We start from the raw sequence: 17,553 nt of genomic DNA, 5'->3' as shown, positions 1-17,553 counted from the left end.
GCCGCGCGATCTGCGCGGGACACGTGGCCAAGCCAACGGTCGGAAGGGGGCACCGGACTGTCCGGTGTGCACCGGACATGTCCGGTGCGCCAACGGCTCCCGCATCTGCAACGGTCGGCTTCGCCAAATAAGGAAAGGAATCGGGCACCGGACACTGTCCGGTGTGCACCGGACATGTCCGGTGCGCCCGACGACAGAAGGCAAGATCAGCCTTCCAGATTTGCTCTCAACGGCTCCTAGCTGCCTTGGGGCTATAAAAGGGACCCCTAGGCGCATGGAGGAGTACACCAAGCAACCTTTGAGCATTCTTGATCATCCACACTCAGTCTTTGCGCATCCGTTTGTGATTCTAAGTGATTCGAGCTCCGTTCTTGTGAGAAACTGTGAGATAGTCTTTGAGCTCGTTTCTTGGCCGTGTGTGTGCGCATTTCGCTGTGGATTTGTGTGTGTTGCTTCCCTCCTTTACTCCGTGCTTCTTTGTGAATCTTAAGTGTAAGGGCGAGAGACTCCAATTTGTGGAGATTCCTCGCGAGTGGGATAAAGATAAGCAAGGCAAAACACCGTGGTATTCAAGTGGGTCTTTGGACCGCTTGAGAGGGGTTGATTGCAACCCTCGTCCGTTGGGACGCCACAACGTGGAGTAGGCAAGTTTTGTACTTGGCCGAACCACGGGATAAATCACCGTGTCTCCTCTGTGTTGAATTCTCTGTGATTGTTGTATTGTGCAAGATCTCCTCTTTAGCCACTTGGCAATTATTGTGCTAACCCTTAACAAGTTTTGTGGCTATAAGTTAAGTTTTTACAGGATCACCTATTCACCCCCCCCCTCTAGGTGCTCTCAATTGGTATCAGAGTCGTTCTCTTCACAAAGGGACTTATCGCCCGAAGAGATGGATCCTAAGGGGAAGGGAATCGTGATCAACGACAAAGAAAAGGAATCCTTCGCCAACGAGCCGAAGGACGACAAGCCTACCGACTCCGGCTCGGGGCATAGACGGAAGGAAGGAAAGAAGAAGAAGACAAGGCGCATCAAGGAGATCATCTACTACGACGATAGTGATGAGTCTACTTCTTCCCAAAAGGATGATGACAACGACTACAAAAAGACGGTCAATTCGAACTTTTCATTTGATTATTCTCGTATTCAACATAGTTCGAATTCGCATTTGCTTTCCATTCCTCTTGGCAAACCTCCACACTTCGATGGGGAGGACTACGGATTTTGGAGTCACAAAATGCGTAGTCACTTATTCTCTCTCCATCCAAGCATATGGGAGATTGTGGAGAATGGAATGAAGTTTGATAGCTCGGATAGCCCTATGCTTATAAATGAACAAATTCATAGAAATGCACAAGCTACTACTATTCTCTTAGCATCTTTGTGCAGGGAAGAGTACAATAAGGTGAGCGGCTTGGACAATGCCAAGCAGATATGGGACACCCTCAAGATCTCTCACGAGGGGAACGACATCACCATGCTCACCAAGATGGAGTTGGTGGAGGGCGAGCTTGGACGATTCGCCATGATAAGGGGAGAGGAGCCAACTCAAACTTACAACCGGCTCAAGACCCTTATCAACAAAATAAGGAGCTACGGAAGCACGCGTTGGACGGATCACGACGTCGTCCGCCTAATGCTCAGGTCCTTTACCGTTCTTGATCCTCATCTCGTGAACAATATTCGTGAGAATCCCAGGTACACGATGATGACGCCCGAGGAAGTACTTGGAAAATTCGTGAGCGGGCGGATGATGATCAAGGAGGCAAGATACGTCGACGACGCGTTGAACGGTCCACTCCACGAACCTCAACCCATTGCTCTAAAGGCAACGAGGAGCAAGGAGTCGCTACCTAGCAAGGTGGCGCAAGTTGAGGCGGCCGGGCTCAATGATGAAGAGATGGCTCTCATCATTAAAAGATTCAAGACGGCGCTAAAAGGTCGAAAGGGACAGCCAAGCAAGGCCAAGACCAAGGGAAAGCGATCATGCTTCAAATGCGGTAAGCTTGGTCATTTTATTGCTAACTGTCCCGAAAATGATAGTGACCAGGAGCAAGGGAAAAATGGGAAGAGAGAGAACAAGAAGGTTTACAAGAAGGCCAAAGGCGAAGCACACCTTGGAAAGGAGTGGGATTCGGATTGCTCTTCGTCCGACTCCGACGACGAAGGACTCGCCTCCACTGCCTTCAACAAATCGGCTCTCTTCCCCAACGAGCATCACACTTGCCTCATGGCAAGGGAAAAGAAGGTAATCACTCGTAATGCTAATACTTATGATTCTTCTAGTGATGATGAATCTAGTGAGGATGAAATTGATTACTCTAGTTTATTCAAGGGATTGGATAGAACTAAGATAGCTAAGATTAATGAGTTGATTGATGCCTTAAATGAAAAGGATAGAATCTTAGAGAAACAAGAAGACCTTTTATATGAAGAACATGATAAATTTGTTAGTGCACAAAATTCACTTGCTCTAGAAGTTAAAAGAAATGGAATACTTTCTTGTGAACTTTCTACTTGTAATGAAACCATTTCTTCTTTAAAAGGTGAAATTAATGTTTTAACTGCTAAACTAGAAGTAGCAAATAACTCTTGTGTTGAAAATATTACAATTTGCACTAGGTGTAAGGATTTTGATGTTAATGCTTGTAGTGAACACTTAGTTTCAATTTCAAAACTAAATGATGAAGTGGCTAGTCTTAATGCTCAACTTAAGACTAGCAAGAGTGAAGTTGATAAAATAAAATTTGCAAGGGATGCCTACACGGTTGGTAGACACCCCTCAATTAAGGATGGTCTTGGCTTCAAGAGAGAGGCCAAGAACTTAACAAGCCATAAGGCTCCCATCTTCGTCAAGGAGAAAGGGAAGGCCCCTATGGCTAGTAGTGCTAAAAGGAACCATGCTTTCTTGTACCATGATAGGAGACATGCTAGAAATGCTTATAATGATTTTGATTCACATGTTTATGATTCTCATGCCATGTTTGCTTCTAGTTCTTCCTATAAGCATGATAGAGATATGTGTAGGAGAAATGTTGTGCATATGCCTAGGAGAAATTTTGCTCATGTTCCTAGAAAAGTTGTGAACAAACCTTCTACCATTTATTATGCTTGCAATGCTCCCTTTGCTATTTGTAGAAAGGGTAAGAAGGTAATTGCTAGGAAGTTAGGGGCAAAATGCAAGGGAGACAAAACTTGCATTTGGGTCCCTAAGGAAATTTGCACTAACCTTGTAGGACCCAACAAGAGTTGGGTACCTAAGTCCCAAGCCTAAATTTGCCTTGCAGGTTTATGCATCCGGGGGATCAAGCTGGATTATCGACAGCGGATGCACAAACCATATGACGGGGGAGAAGAAGATGTTCACTTCCTACGTCAAGAATAAGGATTCCCAGGATTCAATTATATTTGGTGATGGGAATCAAGGCAAGGTAAAAGGGTTAGGTAAAATTGCAATTTCTAATGAGCATTCTATCTCTAATGTATTTTTAGTAGAGAGTCTTGGATATAATTTGCTATCTGTTAGTCAATTATGTCATATGGGGTATAACTGTCTATTTACAAATGTAGATGTGTCTGTCTTTAGAAGAAGTGATGGTTCATTAGCTTTTAAGGGTGTATTAGACGGCAAACTTTATTTAGTTGATTTTGCAAAAGAAGAGGCCGGTCTAGATGCATGCTTAATAGCTAAGACTAGCATGGGCTGGCTGTGGCATCGCCGCTTAGCACATGTGGGGATGAAGAACCTTCACAAGCTTCTAAAGGGAGAACACGTGATAGGTTTGACTAACGTGCATTTCGAAAAAGATAGACCTTGTGCAGCTTGTCAAGCAGGTAAACAAGTGGGAGGAGCGCATCACAGCAAGAATGTGATGACCACTTCAAGACCCCTGGAGCTGCTGCATATGGACCTCTTCGGACCCGTCGCCTATCTGAGCATAGGAGGGAGTAAGTATGGTTTAGTTATTGTTGATGACTTTTCCCGCTTCACTTGGGTGTTCTTTTTGCAGGATAAGTCTAAAACCCAAGGGACCCTCAAGCGCTTCCTCAGGAGAGCTCAAAATGAGTTTGAGCTCAAGGTGAAGAAGATAAGGAGCGACAACGGGTCCGAATTCAAGAACCTTCAAGTGGAGGAATTTCTTGAGGAGGAAGGGATCAAGCACGAGTTCTCCGCTCCCTACACACCACAGCAAAATGGTGTGGTAGAGAGGAAGAACAGGACGCTAATCGATATGGCGAGGACAATGCTTGGAGAATTCAAGACCCCCGAGTGTTTCTGGTCGGAAGCCGTGAACACGGCTTGCCACGCCATCAACAGGGTCTACCTTCATCGCCTCCTCAAGAAGACTTCATATGAGCTACTAACCGGTAACAAACCCAATGTATCTTACTTTCGTGTATTTGGGAGCAAGTGCTACATTCTAGTGAAGAAAGGTAGAAATTCTAAGTTTGCTCCCAAAGCTGTAGAAGGGTTTTTGTTAGGTTATGACTCAAATACAAAGGCGTATAGAGTCTTCAACAAATCATCGGGTTTGGTTGAAGTCTCTAGCGACGTTGTATTTGATGAGACTAATGGCTCTCCAAGAGAGCAAGTTGTTGATTGTGATGATGTAGATGAAGAAGATGTTCCGACGGCCGCTATACGAACCATGGCGATTGGAGAAGTGCGGCCACAGGAAAAAGATGAACAACCTTCTTCCTCAACTATGGTGCATCCCCCAACCGAAGATGACGTACAGGTACCTCAAGTGGAGGCGCTTGAACAAGGGGGAGCACAAGATGATCAAGTAATGGAGGAAGAAGCGCAACCGGCACCTCCAACCCAAGTTCGAGCGATGATTCAAAGGGATCATCCCGTCGATCAAATTCTGGGTGATATTAGCAAGGGAGTAACTACTCGATCTCGATTAGTTAATTTTTGTGAGCATTACTCCTTTGTCTCTTCTATTGAGCCTTTCAGGGTAGAGGAGGCCTTGCTAGATCCAGACTGGGTGTTGGCCATGCAGGAGGAACTCAACAACTTCAAGCGCAATGAAGTTTGGACACTGGTGCCTCGTCCCAAGCAAAATGTTGTGGGAACCAAGTGGGTGTTCCGCAACAAACAGGACGAGCATGGGGTGGTGACGAGGAACAAGGCTCGACTTGTGGCAAAAGGTTATGCCCAAGTCGTAGGTTTGGACTTTGAGGAGACTTTTGCTCCTGTGGCTAGGCTAGAGTCAATTCGTATCTTGCTAGCATATGCCGCTCACCATTCTTTCAGGTTGTACCAAATGGATGTGAAGAGCGCTTTCCTCAACGGGCCAATCAAGGAGGAGGTGTACGTGGAGCAACCCCCTGGCTTCGAGGATGAACGGTACCCCGACCACGTGTGTAAGCTCTCTAAGGCGCTCTATGGACTTAAGCAAGCCCCAAGAGCATGGTATGAATGCCTTAGAGACTTTTTAATTGCTAATGCTTTCAAGGTTGGGAATGCCGATCCAACTCTTTTTACAAAGACATGTGATGGTGATTTGTTTGTGTGCCAAATTTATGTCGATGACATAATATTTGGTTCTACTAACCAAAAGTCTTGTGAAGAGTTTAGCAGGGTGATGACGCAGAAATTCGAGATGTCGATGATGGGCGAGTTGAACTACTTCCTTGGATTTCAAGTGAAGCAACTCAAGGACGGCACCTTCATCTCCCAAACGAAGTACACGCAAGATCTGCTAAAGCGGTTTGGGATGAAGGACGCTAAGCCCGCAAAGACTCCGATGGGGACTGACGGACACACCGACCTCAACAAAGGAGGTAAGTCCGTTGATCAAAAAGCATACCGGTCAATGATAGGTTCTTTGCTTTACTTATGCGCTAGTAGACCGGATATTATGCTTAGCGTATGCATGTGTGCTAGATTTCAATCTGATCCTAAGGAGTGTCACTTAGTGGTGGTGAAGCGAATTCTTAGATATTTGGTTGCTATGCCTTGCTTCGGGCTCTGGTATCCAAAGGGGTCTACCTTTGACTTAGTTGGATACTCAGACTCCGACTATGCTGGATGTAAGGTCGATAGGAAGAGTACATCGGGGACGTGCCAATTCTTAGGAAGGTCCCTGGTGTCATGGAACTCTAAGAAACAAACCTCCGTTGCCCTATCCACCGCTGAGGCCGAGTACGTTGCCGCAGGTCAGTGTTGCGCGCAACTACTGTGGATGAGGCAAACCCTCCGGGACTTTGGCTACAATCTGAGCAAAGTCCCACTCCTATGTGACAATGAGAGTGCTATCCGCATGGCGGAGAATCCTGTTGAGCACAGCCGCACAAAGCACATAGACATCCGGCATCACTTTTTGAGAGACCACCAGCAAAAGGGAGATATTGAAGTGTTTCATGTTAGCACCGAGAACCAGCTAGCCGATATCTTCACTAAGCCTCTAGATGAGAAGACCTTTTGCAGGTTGCGTAGTGAGCTAAATGTCATAGATTCGCGGAACCTGGATTGAATTGTAGCATACATGTATTTATGCTTTTGATCATGTTCCTTTTTGCACTTTGTTGCTTATTATGGTGCTCAAGTTGTACAAACACTCCCTGGACCTCACAAGTCCGCTGCAAAGTGATGCACATGTTAAGGGGGAGATGTGTTACAACTTGACCCTTTGAGACTAACCATGTGCTTGAGTTGATGATTTAGTCTCGAAGGAGGATTGAAAGGGAAAAGGTGGACTTGGACCATGAAAGACTTCCACTGCACTCCGATGAGAGGGTAACTAATTCCAAGTTCATCTCATGAAATCTTATTGCCATTTGCTCTTAATTGAAGACTTTGGTGAGGCAATGGGGTTAAAGGGCCAAGATTGATCCCGTTTTGGTGCTTGATGCCAAAGGGGGAGAAAATAAAGGCCAAAGTGATAAATGGATCAGCTACCACTTCCACTTGAGAGATTTTGAAAATAGTAGAATAGAGTTTTTGTTGTGTCAAAAACTTTTATTGTCTCTTATTGTCTCTATTGTCAAAAGTCGGCTTCTTATGGGGAGAAGTGTTGATTATGGGAAATAGGGGGAGTTTTTTGAAATCTTTGATCAATCTCTTTTGGAATGACTCTCTTTATGCCTCATCATGTGTGTTAGACATAGAAATAGAGATTTGAGTTTGATTTGCAAAAACAAACCAAGTTGTGGCAAAGGATGATCCATATATGCCGAAATTGAATCAAAACCAATTTGAGTTTTTATTTGAAGAGATTTTGCACGTGTTCTAGTTGCTTTATGTTGTGTTGGCATAAATCACCAAAAAGGGGGAGATTGAAAGGGAAATGTGCCCTTGGGCCATTTCTAAGTGTTTTGGTGATTGAGTGTCAACACAAGTGCTTAAATGTGAATCAATGCCCATGGACGAACAAAGTGCAAATCTAGAGCAAAGGTATGTTTCTAAGTCTTAGTACATTGGTTTTGTGTACTAATATATTTGTCTAAGAGTTAGAAACAGAAAGAAGAAGAGAAAAGAAGACTTGGCTGTGGCCAGCCAAGAGGCTGTTTCGGTCTGGGGCACCGGACTGTCCGGTGGTGCACCGGACAATGTCCGGTGCGCCAGGCTGCCTCGGCCGAAGAGGCCGCTCTCGGGAATTGACTGACGGCGTACGGCTAAAATTCACCGGACTGTCCGGTGTGCACCGGCCAACGGTCGGCCAGGGCCAACGGTCGGCCGCGCGATCTGCGCGGGACATGTGGCCAAGCCAACGGTCGGAAGGGGGCACCGGACTGTCCGGTGTGCACCGGACATGTCCGGTGCGCCAACGGCTCCCGCATCTGCAACGGTCGGCTTCGCCAAATAAGGAAAGGAATCGGGCACCGGACACTGTCCGGTGTGCACCGGACATGTCCGGTGCGCCCGACGACAGAAGGCAAGATCAGCCTTCCAGATTTGCTCTCAACGGCTCCTAGCTGCCTTGGGGCTATAAAAGGGACCCCTAGGCGCATGGAGGAGTACACCAAGCAACCTTTGAGCATTCTTGATCATCCACACTCAGTCTTTGCGCATCCGTTTGTGATTCTAAGTGATTCGAGCTCCGTTCTTGTGAGAAACTGTGAGATAGTCTTTGAGCTCGTTTCTTGGCCGTGTGTGTGCGCATTTCGCTGTGGATTTGTGTGTGTTGCTTCCCTCCTTTACTCCGTGCTTCTTTGTGAATCTTAAGTGTAAGGGCGAGAGACTCCAATTTGTGGAGATTCCTCGCGAGTGGGATAAAGATAAGCAAGGCAAAACACCGTGGTATTCAAGTGGGTCTTTGGACCGCTTGAGAGGGGTTGATTGCAACCCTCGTCCGTTGGGACGCCACAACGTGGAGTAGGCAAGTTTTGTACTTGGCCGAACCACGGGATAAATCACCGTGTCTCCTCTGTGTTGAATTCTCTGTGATTGTTGTATTGTGCAAGATCTCCTCTTTAGCCACTTGGCAATTATTGTGCTAACCCTTAACAAGTTTTGTGGCTATAAGTTAAGTTTTTACAGGATCACCTATTCACCCTCCCTCTAGGTGCTCTCAGTTTGTTTTAGTTGTGCTGGTGGACTAAAAATCTGTGTTTGTGTTAAGTAAACTAGATGTGTGCGAAAAGGTCCATATGTGTTTGGTTTCAGGTTCTATGTAGAACAGAAAATGTGCACATGGATTTCAAATTTGTGTGTCGAAACATCAAGTTTGTGTATGTAGAACAGAAAATGTGCACATAAAACTTGATTTATGAATCTGATTTTGTTCACTAGCTGAATGATGTCGTCTCTGCAGTTCTTCTCAGTTGCTGAAGGGAAGGGAATGGGCAGCCTAGAGAAACAACAGAATGACAAAACCTTGAACTCTCTACTTGCCACAAACTCTGATGAACCACTTAAATTATAAAGCTTAAGCCCTAGAAGAAACTCACAAGCAAGGAGGCCTATCACATGAATTATAGCGCTGACAAAGCTGGGCGCACAATAGAAAACTGAATCTGAAAATGCACGAATAGCTGACGACAAAGGTGAGAGAAAGGTCACGGGTAGCTGATGGCGTCAGCTCCAGCAGCTAAATCTCCGTCTGGCGCGCCTAAGAGAGAATCAGTGTTCATACCAACGATTGCATGTCATACGAGTTTCCAAATCGTCGAATCCCTCCCACATCTTAATTTGGTCGAAATCGAGAGTGTGCCCTTGTTTTAAAGCATCTGCAAGAGACTCTTCATTTTTACTCTCTATTTAACTCTCTATTTACCTTTTCATAAAGAGTATACTCTATATATAGCATCTCTATTTCAACAGATTATCTATCTAGTTTGGCTAGTGATGCTAGCCAAATTTAGCTAGTGAGGAAAATAATTTGGAGAGTTGAATATCTTGGCGAGTCAGATATCTAGTCCGTTGAGTTATTTTGTTATTGAATAGCTAAAATTTAGCTTCTTAAGCCATTTAGCTAGGCTCTTGGAGATACCCTCTTATAATGGCAAAAATCTCAACGGGGTGGTACCGTCGTACGCGCCGCCCACGGTTTCCTTATTTTTTAGGGATTTTTAAATTGGTGTCCTTAGTTTTGGTGTTGTGGTCACTTATACCCTTAGTCGTGTTGTTTCTCAGCTGTGCCCTTTTGTTCTATAGCACTGGAAGGACACAGCCGAGCAAAAAACACGATTAAAGGTATAGGTGAGCACACCACCAAAACTAAGGGCACCAATTAAAAAAAAATCATATTTTTTAAGCCACGGTACCCTCTCCTTTCTCCCATTACCTTTTCCACCCTTTGGCCCTAGCAGTCAGCAATTCTCAGGGACAATTCTGTACTTCCGCGACCTCCACGCCTGGTCTGAATTTTTTATATTTTAGCCCTTTTTTGGAAAAAAAAATTCACGTTTGGATCTTAAAAAATTTTAATGTCATTTTTGGACCCTTTGCTCGGCGCCATAGCCAATGGCGCCGAGGTAACACAGCTCGGCGCCATAGGCTATGGCGCCGAGGTGCGTGTTACACTGGCACAAACGGACATCGTGGCACCGACGTGGCACCGACATGGAACCGAGCTCGGCGCCATAGATCTTGGCGCCGAGCTCTGTTATGTACACAAAACTTGTCTAGCTAAGTTGGTAGAGCTCTAGGCTTTTAACCTTGTGGTTGTGGGTTCAAGCCCCATGATAGGCATGTTTTCATACTTTTTTTGTCTTTGACACTGATTTTTTTTGTTGTCCAGATTTTTCGTTTATGTCGCTGATTTGTCCGTCTAGATTTATTTCTTATCCAGATTTTTTTGTTTTTTGACTGATTTGTTTATCCGTCCATATTTTTTTCGTTTATTAAGCTTAAGGAAACGTACTTACATTGGTTAGCGGCCACCGGTTTAGCTATGGTGCATCGTGTTTTTTTTTTCGTTTATGCCGCTGATTTGTCCGTCCAAATTTATTTCTCATCTTGATTTGTTTTTGCTTTTGCGACTGATTTGTTTATTACATTTTGTTTAATAGTACTGAATAATCCGTCTGGCCCTTGGTGCATTGTAAACCCCACATGCTTAAGCTTGATTCCGTCCTCTCGCTAATTACAAGTGATTTTAAACATTAAATAATATACTAAAAACTAAAGTACACCATTTAAAATGTTAAAAATATTTATATCATAAACAAATGATTGTGTTAATCTTACATTAGTAGTGATGTACAATGATAAATTTTAATTAATATTAAAAAGTATAAACAAAAAGATTATAATTAGAGTCCAAAATATAAATATACAAGGTATAAATAAACAGTGACTTGATGATTTTATAAAGTACTTTGTACTTCCATAGGGTGGGTTACTTATGTGCATGGTACTTGCGTCACGCAGTTTGAATAAACAAAAACAAAAACAAAAAAAAATATCTAGATGAATAAATAAATCGGTCACAAAAACAAAAAAACTAGATGAAAAATAAATCTGGACGGACAAATCAGCGACATAAACGAAAAATATAGACAACAAAAAAACAAATTAGTGATAAAAAAATACGTCCACGATGGAGCTTGAACCCAGAACCTCAAAGTTAAAAGTCTTGCACTCTACCGACTAAGCTAGACATACTTTGCTATTACATATCCGAGCTCGGCGCCATAGATCTTGGCGCCGAGCTCGGTACCACGTTGGCGCCACGTCGTTCAGGTTGGGCCAGCGTAGCACGCACCTCGGCGCCATAGCCTATGGCGCCGAGCTGTGTTACCTCGGCGCCATTGGCTATGGCGCCGAGCAAAGGGTCCAAAAATGACATTAAAATTTGATAAGGTCCAAACGTGAATTTTTTTCCGAGGAAGGGCTAAAATATAAAAAATTCGGACGCCTGGTCTATAAAACAACCGGGTCCTTGCGAATTCGGCGCAAGTCCAAAGACCCAAGGGCACAAGCAGAAGTTGCGGTTGTACTTTTCTTCCTCCGCCGTCGGCTCAGATCTCTGCGTGCGGGCTAGCGATGGCGTCGTTCTCGGAGGCTCCCCCAGGGAACCCGAAGGCGGGCGAGAAGATCTTCAAGACCAAGTGCGCGCAGTGCCACACAGTCGAGAAGGGCGCCGGCCACAAGCAAGGTGAGCTACACCCCGCGCCCTTAGTGGATCAGATCCGAGCTCGGGTACCCGTAGATGCAGGTTTCTCGCGTATGCGCTGCTCCGTGTGGGAGCGGTGCGCTGGCGCTTAGATCTGTTCGATTGGTGTCGGATTGGTGATAGGAACTCAGGCTAGTTCGTTTGCCTGTCTTGCTTTAGCAAATTAGCACAAAACAAAACTCCTACTCCTTTGTTCTGGGTTACCGGTTTGATTTTGAGCCTGGCGTTAGTAGAGCAGCACTTGTTCCGATTTCGCCTTGTGTTGAAATGGTCAGGATCAAGTGATGAGTCTATTAGTCTGGCTAGATTGATCCCCTATATAGATTTAGTGATGGTTGTGCCTGTTCTGTGACCTGCAGGCCCATTTTGGGCTTACAGAGCCTTACAGGGAACTTTCACTCGTGCAAATTGCTATGCAGTTAGAACTGGCATTTAAAAAAACGTACATCCTAGAAGTGGAAGAATTAGTTCTCATTGTTTCAGTAGCCTTCCATGTTCTGAAGGTTGTCACTGGAAATAAGGAATGATGTTCATCACTGGTCTTCCTAATATGTAAAACCGACCACCATTTATTCATGCTTGATAGTGTGTGTTTGTTCATGTCTAACCACATGCAAACCTTGTATGTAAATTGCAGGTCCAAACTTGAATGGTCTTTTTGGGAGGCAGTCGGGTACCACCACAGGCTACTCCTATTCCGCGGGAAACAAAAACAAGGCTGTGATCTGGGAGGAGAACACTCTGTATGACTACCTGCTTAACCCTAAGAAGGTATGGTGAACAATCCCATTAACTACTTGGTATGCTTAGCCTCATCAGTGTTCCTTTGCACATGGAAGGGAACATAGTTATTGTTATGAAGTTTTATTCTTTTGGGCTCTAATCAACAAGAATACAAATGTGTCCTGTAGCACCAATAACTGTATGTCGAACTTGCTGACCAATATCACGTTCAGAAATAACTTGAGGCTTGTAAACTCGAGGGTTAGGGTCGCATCCTTACTAGTAGCAATCACTAGGAAATTTGTTTGATCTGGTCTTTGTAGGCCTAACTTCCCTCAGCTTTGAACTTACTTAGGAACTAGTTATACTAGTTTGTTGGATTTGGTTATGCAGTTGTTTAAGTTATATGCTGGTAAACAGCTGGAATTTGCATCCCTAGTGTCAGCTGTTACTATCTATACATAATGTTAAACACTGAAATAATTCTTCCGTTTGTCTTTTTTCTGCCCACAATGCCCCTCTGTCTCTCCCTGTGGCTCTCTTTGTCCTAGGACCTGACTCTGAGCTAGATTCTAATGCATATTAGAATATATGACGAGTCTGTTACATAAATATCTGAGCCACAAGTTGTTCAGTGACCACACAACAAGGTGTAAGTTCCATTGCAACGTATGGACATGTTTCCTACTGGATACCGGTGTATCCTGTAGTACTAACACATGTTGATTGTTATTCTTCTGACGTGGTTATTGTAGGCCTTGAACTTTCTCAACATCAAACTTTCTTATCTATTACTCCTTATGTTCCAAATTATAAGCCGTTTTGGCTTTTCTGGTTAACCCAAAAATACCAGCATGGTTTGGTTACTCTAGTATTTATCTCAATCCATAGGTATTGACATAGGATTGGTGTGTAAATTCCAATCCACCTCAATACATGTGGATTGGGGTAAATACTAGAGTAACCAAACAAAGCCTGAGGGTTTGTTTGGTTAGGAGTGGATTGAAGGGGATTGGAGGGGATTAAATCCCTTCCTATTCAAAATTGGAGAGGATTAAATTACTTCCTATTCAAAATTGAAGGGGATTTAAATTATCTTCTATTCAATTTTGACTAGGGAGGGATTTAATCACATCCAATCCCCTTCGATCCAGGCGCAACCGAACAAGCCCTCAATCCCATCCAATCCACTTGCAAACGGACAAGGCCTGATATGGTCTAGTTACATTTGGTGGCCACTTTTTTTTGGCATGTTTCAGCTTTGCAACTCTTGGCTGATGAATGTCAATTGTTCTTGTCTTGTTTTTATATGCAGTACATTCCTGGAACCAAGATGGTCTTCCCTGGGCTGAAGAAGCCGCAGGAACGTGCTGATCTCATTGCGTACCTGAAGGAAGCAACTGCGTAGTATAATGACACGCCTTTGCCATGAAGAGAAAATTCGTTTTGCAGTTTAATAATAAACATTTTTAGACAATTTGGGTCACTCTGGTTGGACAGGGTACACAATCCACGTCTCAGTATTTTTGTTCTTATGGTCTCGGTATTGAATGCCTAGGTGAGTTTTTTTTAGCTGTGCACAAAAAAACAGTTAAACTCGATGGTATCTCAACTGCTGGAGAAATGCTAGTGCCCTATTTTTGGCTGTGGAATTGGAAATCTGGAATGCATCCATTTTGAAAGACTTGGTTGTTGGGATATGATTCTGCTCGATGTGATGGATATCCTGGATGAATGAAAGTACAGTGTTTAGAGGAGTCCGCTTAGCAGACCGGCAGAAGTGCAAATGCCATTAGACATTGGTGCCGTAGTTTGGCCACATCTGACCCTCCATATTTTGTCACGTGTGGCGGCGTGTGATAAAGTTATGTGTGATGAAGTAGAATTATAGAGCCATAATTTGGCAAAGTGTGGGTAAGTAGATCTTCTATACCTAAGTTGCTAAAAATTGCCACATATTTTTATGCCATACTTGTCTAAAGTGTATAATGTTAAACACTTATGTTGCCTAACTTGCCATAGTTTGCTACGCCTAAGTTTATTCAAGTTTGACCAAGTTAGATATGTGTTTGGTTTGAAGTCGCAGTTGTGGCAAGATTTTTTTTCTTGCTACGTAGGTCTCACTCGTCAGTGACCGGTAAAAATGTGGCAAGATTCCTTTAGGTGTGACAATATTCAAGTTTGACCAAGTTAGATATGTGTTTGGTTTGAAGTCGCAGTTGTGGCAAGATTTTTTTTCTTGCTACGTAGGTCTCACTCGTCAGTGACCGGTAAAAATGTGGCAAGATTCCTTTAGGTGTGACAAACTGTTGCACATAATTTGAGATTCTAACCTCGACAAGTGTGACATAAAATTGTGTAGCAATTTTTGGCACTATAGATATAGAACCAAACAGTCCATATGGCACAGTTTGCCATGTCTAAAGAAATCTTGTCACACTTTTATATGTCATGAGGAGTAGGATTCATGTAGCAGGAGACCAAATGTATGTCTAATTTAGTCAAACTTATCTAATTTAAGCATGTTAAATTGTGATAAGATAGCAAACCAAAGCTGTTTCGTATGTGCGTAGTGAGCTGAACATGCAACCCAAACTGACCTTAATTGTTTGTCTAAGCCGTTTCTACAGGTGGGGCCATCAAAATCATGGAGTTCGATTTTCCTTCCTGTCTGCACGGTTCTAGATCTCGAAGGATGTCGTTGGAAGGTGCAGTTAAACCTGACAGGTTGGTGTAGATCTCGTTTAGCTGAGTTGTCAAAGGCTCTTTAGTTGCGTCGTCTGAGGACTCGGCTTAGAGGTGATTTGACCACATGATCGCTAGTGTCGGCGCATTGACATGTGCGGGTCATCTTTAGGGCGTGAGTGTGTATCCGGGCCCGAGTTGGAGTAATAGTCGAAATTCGTTTTTGGATAACGAGGTCCAGTCCGAGTTGATACCACGATGGAGACCGAGTTCGAGTCATCGTCATTGGATCGGATTGGCCGAAGTTACCAAAGTAGTCGATGGTTGTGTTATGTGAGGAGCTTGAAACTTTTGCGCGAACTAACAGCTAATCTTGGGGCGTCGGAAGTTGACATTTCTCCTAGTGGGAAAACCACAGTTACCTTTAGAATCTACTACTAGTGTCGTATTGGAAGACTCAGAGTTAGATGTTCAGCTAGATAAATCCCTTGCACAATCTTGGAAGATCCATTCGTGGAACCTAATAATTTACTCCATAAACAGATTCCATAGTGCCTAACGAAGTAGTGAAAATGAGACCAATAGTGAGGATAGATATTCTCGATGCGAAAAAAACTTGCATCTTGGTCAATTTGGGCTAATCTAGCTTGTCCTATCTTCCTTTTGTTTTCTCGTCATCGATGTGTGTGCCTGATTTTTATTATCCTGGACACGTACCCTCGTCGTGTTCCACTGTTGCTGTGGGCCATCGCAGCGGCTTGCACGTGGACCTAACAATTCGTCACTTCCCCGCGTCGAAGTCTCTGCTTTCGTTCTTCTTCCACTCCACTCCTCTCCTCTCTTCTCCTTGGGATCCCGATCCCGCTTCTCCTCCTGTATATATTTCTAATTCTTTCCTACTCAACTTTACTGGGATGCTCCAATCAAGTGCCAATGCACCACGAGCACGCGCAGGCCAGGAAGCCCGTCGCCCTCTCTCCGCTCAGATGACGCTAATAATGGCCTCGTCGAGCCTCGCCCGCCTCTTGGTGGCCTTGTTGCTGACGTCGTTAGCCCTCCTTTTGTGTCGATGCGTTGGTGCACGACTATGCTGGCGAACGGTTCGCGATCGATGGCAATGCCTTCGTCCTCTACGGCGGCAGCGAGGGAGTCTATGCCTCCGCTAAGGCGGGCGCGTTCATCCGATACGTTTTTGAAACCACGTCAGAGGATCAACTCATCGCTTCTTTGCCTTCTCGGGTAGTGGAGGGGATGTGGCTGACGCTTGTGCTGACGCGGTGTGTGTGTGTTTGTAGCTTCGAGAAAGTCACGTTCAGAAGGATGCCCGAGTCGGCGACCGCGACCGAGGAGGACGGCATCTGCACGACCACGGTCACAACGGTCATCTTCAAGGCCGGCGATTGCGACACCGTTGGGGGTGCGGACGTCTCCATCGCCGGCGGGCGCGCACTCTGCTGCACGCGGGACATGGCGAGGCTCGAGGCCTGCACAGAGGGGGCAGTGACGTACTGCGCGTGGAACGGCAGCACCGGCTGGCCCATGGTGCTCACGGCCTCCATCCTCCTGGGCGGCCTCGACGCGGCTTTCCCGGATGAGACCGTCGCCGTGGCGCGCACCGACATGTACACGCTCCTGTTCGTCCACTGCAACGCGTCGCTTGCCGACCAGCAAGTGGCCACGGTGAAAGTCGCCTAGAGAGGAGGCGAATAGGGCGAATCTTAAATTTATAAACTTAAGCACAACTACAAGCCAGGTTAGCGTTAGAAATATGAACGAGTCCGGGAGAAAGGGCGAAAAACAAATCGCAAGCAAATAAAGAGTGAGACGCAAGGATTTGTTTTACCGAGGTTCGGTTCTTGCAAACCTACTCCCCGTTGAGGTGGTCACAAAGACCGGGTCTCTTTCAACCATTTCCCTCTCTCAAACGGTCACTTAGACCGAGTGAGCTTCTCTTTCTCAATCAAACGGGACACAAAGTCCCCGCAAGGACCACCACACAATTGGTGTCTCTTGCCTCAGTTACAATTGAATTGATCACAAGAAAGAATGAGAAAAAGAGGCAATCCAAGCGCAAGAGCTCAAATGAACACAAGTCACTCTCTCACTAGTCACTATTTGATTGGGAATGATCTATGGACTTGGGAGAGGATTTGATCTCTTTGGTGTGTATTGTATTGAATTCTATAGCTCTTGTAAGGTGTAGGAAGTGTGAAAACTTGGATGCAATGAATGGTGGGTGGTTGGGGGTATTTATAGCCCCAACCACCAAACTAGCCGTTTGGTGAGGGCTGCTGTCGCATGGCGCACCGGACAGTCTGGTGCGCCACCGGACACTGTCCGGTGCGCCTGCCACGTCACCAAACCGTTGGATTCCGACCGTTGGAGCTTCTGTCTTCTAGGCCACCGGACAGTCCGGTGGTGCACCGGACATGCACTGTTCAGTGTCCGGTGCGCCATCTGGCTCTGCTCTGACTCTGGCGCGCACTGTATCGCATTTAATGTCTTCTGCAGACGACCGTTGGCGCGAAGTAGCCGTTGCTTCGCTGGCACACCGGACAGTCCGGTACGCCACCGGACACT

General features: G+C 45.2%; 2 protein-coding genes across 2 annotated transcripts; both read left to right on the top strand.

Annotated features, from left to right (window-relative positions):
- The first annotated feature begins 11,308 nt into the window (after nucleotides 1–11,308).
- On the top strand, nucleotides 11,309–13,970 carry LOC100501351 (cytochrome c-like). Its single transcript, XM_008658052.4, has 3 exons — nucleotides 11,309–11,547; nucleotides 12,203–12,336; nucleotides 13,604–13,970. The coding sequence occupies exons 1-3, from the start codon at nucleotides 11,436–11,438 to the stop codon at nucleotides 13,694–13,696; spliced, it is 339 nt and encodes a 112-aa protein (XP_008656274.1). The 5' UTR covers nucleotides 11,309–11,435; the 3' UTR covers nucleotides 13,697–13,970.
- Nucleotides 13,971–15,778: 1,808 nt separating this feature from the next.
- LOC103635645 (uncharacterized) lies at nucleotides 15,779–17,135 on the top strand. Its single transcript, XM_020542827.3, has 2 exons — nucleotides 15,779–16,175; nucleotides 16,269–17,135. The coding sequence occupies exon 2, from the start codon at nucleotides 16,294–16,296 to the stop codon at nucleotides 16,666–16,668; it is 375 nt and encodes a 124-aa protein (XP_020398416.1). The 5' UTR covers nucleotides 15,779–16,175; nucleotides 16,269–16,293; the 3' UTR covers nucleotides 16,669–17,135.
- Nucleotides 17,136–17,553: the final 418 nt, after the last annotated feature.

This window comes from Zea mays, chromosome 8 (genome assembly GCF_902167145.1).
Source record: "Zea mays cultivar B73 chromosome 8, Zm-B73-REFERENCE-NAM-5.0, whole genome shotgun sequence".
In the NCBI taxonomy this organism is placed as follows: domain Eukaryota; kingdom Viridiplantae; phylum Streptophyta; class Magnoliopsida; order Poales; family Poaceae; genus Zea; species Zea mays.
The sequence above is the reverse complement of the archived record's forward strand: the minus strand, read 5'-3'. Positions and strand labels throughout refer to the sequence as shown.